This window comes from Trypanosoma cruzi, genomic scaffold (genome assembly GCF_000209065.1).
Source record: "Trypanosoma cruzi strain CL Brener 1047053516369 genomic scaffold, whole genome shotgun sequence".
Classification (NCBI taxonomy): domain Eukaryota; phylum Euglenozoa; class Kinetoplastea; order Trypanosomatida; family Trypanosomatidae; genus Trypanosoma; species Trypanosoma cruzi.
The window spans coordinates 1-3,206 of NW_001849273.1; the positions used below are offsets into that span (position 1 = coordinate 1).

The window sequence follows — 3,206 nt, forward strand, 5'->3', positions numbered from 1 at the left end:
TTGGAATGGCACTCCCGTATCTGTCCACATCATCTTGTGATGTTAATGGCGCTTTCAGCGCTGTTACCGTACCTGCTAAGGTCTGAATTGCCCATCGCTGACGTTGCTGAGGTGCCTCCCTTGGGACTGTTGTATATTGAGCAAGAAACGCTGTCTGGGCTTCAGCTTCTTCGCACGGAACCGCATCCGATGGATTACCAGGGAATTGGGCGTGCGAAGGAGGGTCTCTCACTACTAAGTGTTGTGGATCGTACGTGCAGTGTGCTTGGACGGGCGCTTCTCCGGCAGTGGTTTTTGCTGCCGGTGCGAGACGAATCAGAATTACGGCGACGCTACGATGTTGTCTCGTTCTTCACAATGCAGGAGAATTATGATCTCATGATGCAGCTTCGTCGAGCACTGCGTCACTTGCGGATCACGAATAGTATCTTCACAAAGATTCGAGCGGCAAAGCACACAACAAACGACTACGAATCTCTCTTACGGGCTGTGAGAGGGTTTTTGCGCATTGCTTCGCTTCTCACACCGCGAGCACACTTATTACCGATGTTTCTGCGTATTGTGGCAAGCTGCCAAACCAATCAATTGGAGGAAATAAGCCGCCTCATCGATGAGGGTGTTTCTTTTTCGCGAGATCCCGGGGCAGCGTTGAGCAAAACTTATGTGCATATCCGTCCAGGGTTTGACGCTAAATTGGATGAACTTTGTGCACACTTCACTCGTCTCGATGAGGTTTTGGCGAATGTTGCACAGCAAGAGGCCCGTTGCCTGCCCTCACTTTGGGGTCTCTGTAGTGTGGTGTGTGTATTCGCTCCGTGTTGGGGGTATGTCATAACTCTTCCTCGTTTCTCGTTACCAGTAGGACGGGAAGATATTCCCGGTTGGGAGTTGCTTTTTCAAACTGAGGAGGGTCCTTTCTTTAAAACACCTTTGACCCGTCGAATGGATGAGGAAATTGGAGATTTGCGTTCAGCCATTTTGGTGAGGGAGGGAGAGATTCAACGTGAGTTGGATAAACGTTTGATCGTACTTTCGCCGGCACTAATTCCCCTACATCTTTGCGCGGAACTTGATTGTCTTATGGGTTTTGCCCTTGCTGCACTGGAGGGTCAATGGAGCCGTCCCGAAATCGTAAAGGAGCCTGGTGTGCTTGTTATTGAACGTGGGTTCCACCCTATTTTTGCACGCACAGCGGCGCACCAGGTAGTGCCGTACTCAATAAATATTCGAACTAGCAATCAACGAGTTTGTTTGTTGACAGGGGCGAATGGGAGCGGAAAGTCGATCCTTATTACGGCCGTCGCACACGCTGTTTTCCTGGCACATATTGGGTGTTATGTCCCCTGTACCCATGCCACAATTGGTCTCTTTGACACTTTGATGTCTCTCCATGCTGTTTCGTACAGTTCCCGTGACAGAACCCTGGCCTCCACCACGAAGGAGTTACATTCAAGTTTTGGGAATGAGTTGGTGTCAATGAGTCGCATGTTACAGAGGTGCAGCACTCGTAACAAGGAAGGAGGTGCCGGATCTGGACGTTCATTGCTGGTGTTGGATGAGTTTGGAAAGGGAACACTTTCCCTGGATGGTGCTGCGTTGCTAGCGGTTTCCATACGGTCCTTTATTTCGTTTGGTGATCGGCGTCCTATTGTGCTTTTGGCAACACACTATGTGGAGGTTCTTCAGCCACAGCTCATACCTCGGGAAGAAATCATGGTGCTTGAGATGCAGACAACGCTTGTACCGACTGCTCGTACAGGGGGAGAAGGGGGCGAAGATGTATATGAGGAATTTATCGGCGGCAGCCAACTTGTTTACTCGTACCGTGTGGCCCCCGTTCAAGCTCTGAGCAGCATGGACACCATCCAACAGAAGGGGATGACTTCTCACGCCTTGCGTTTTGCACTACAATTCTCTGTCCCTCCTCTTTTGTTACAACGGGCATGGGACCTAATCGTCACTGAAAGCCTATGATATATATATATATATATATATATATATATATATATATATATATGGATATTTTTTTTTCTTTTTGATTTCTTTGCAGATTATGTTATTTTTGATTTATCTGTGTGTTTTTATATTTATTGTTTTGGTCTCAGGTGCGTGTTTGTAGGTTTGTGATGGGCCTTATTGGTTTTTGGAATTTAGTGGGATACTCCTTTTTTGAATTCACGGATGATTCCGCACGCTGAGACACGTCTTCGTTGGTGATGCTGCTGGGATTACGTTTTTGTGATAACTGATGTTATTATTGTTATTATTATTTTGTAATGTGTGTGTGCTTCTGTTTACTTTTGCCTCTTTTTTTTTCTTTTTCCTTTTTTTTTTTTTTTTTTTTTTTTTTTTTTTGATCTATTCATTGATGGGTGCGGGTAGTGAATACACGGCAATCGCAAGGCCCATATTCTGCATTGTCGTTTTCAGACCTGCGTGGTGAAGCATTTCCGTGATCTTTTTCCTTTTTCCTTTCCTGATGCCAGGCGCACGGCACAATTTTGGGCGGGGCTTTCCTAACGGCGACCAATACGACGAGGAGGCCATTGAGGGAAACATCAACGATGGGAAGTGTGGATTTTTTGAGAATACGGGCGGGGCCAAGTATGTGGGAACGCAGTTGCTGGGTAAACCGCATGGAAAGGGCAAGTACACCGTTCCCGGTGTGATGGGTTATATATATGAAGGTGACTTCGTGAATGGGGAGCGAAGCGGAAATGGAGTTTGTACCTTTTCGAACGGTAGGAAATATGAGGGGGATTGGCTGGGAGACACGATGCACGGTAACGGGACACTCTATGGGGCAGAGGGCGTCGATGATTTTGTGGAGTATGTTGGCCCTTTTGTGGAGGGGGAGCGAAGTGGTGCGGATGGAAGATGTCAATATGTGAATGACAACATTTATAAGGGATCGTGGCTTCATGATAAGCGAAATGGCCGTGGGGAATTGATATTGGGACGAGCGTCTAGCACGCCTGGGTACACACCACGGATGGGCGAACCTCATATTGTCTCATACAAGGGTAAGTTTGAGAATGATGCACCAAGGGGAATGGGAGAATTTCTTTACTCAGACGGTAGCAGCTATGTGGGTGAATGTGTCGGGTTTTCTCGTCATGGTGAAGGTTTGCACCGTAAAGTGAATGGTGATACATACAAGGGTGGCTTTCAACTTGACCGTCTATGGGGAAAAGGGGTTTTGCACA

General features: G+C 47.3%; 2 protein-coding genes across 2 annotated transcripts, besides 3 other annotated features; both read left to right on the top strand.

Annotated features, from left to right (window-relative positions):
- On the top strand, positions 1-1,974 carry Tc00.1047053506237.10 (mismatch repair protein MSH5, putative; the record flags this gene model as incomplete). Its single annotated transcript, XM_797824.1, has 1 exon — positions 1-1,974. A coding segment is annotated over one exon (1,974 nt), but the record flags the coding sequence as incomplete, so codon positions are not given.
- Positions 1-3,206: a sequence feature (heterozygous, Esmeraldo-like haplotype).
- Positions 1,974-2,017: a microsatellite.
- Positions 2,308-2,355: a microsatellite.
- On the top strand, positions 2,480-3,206 carry Tc00.1047053506237.19 (hypothetical protein, conserved; the record flags this gene model as incomplete). The annotated part of the gene is made up of 1 exon (XM_797825.1): positions 2,480-3,206. A coding segment is annotated over one exon (727 nt), but the record flags the coding sequence as incomplete, so codon positions are not given.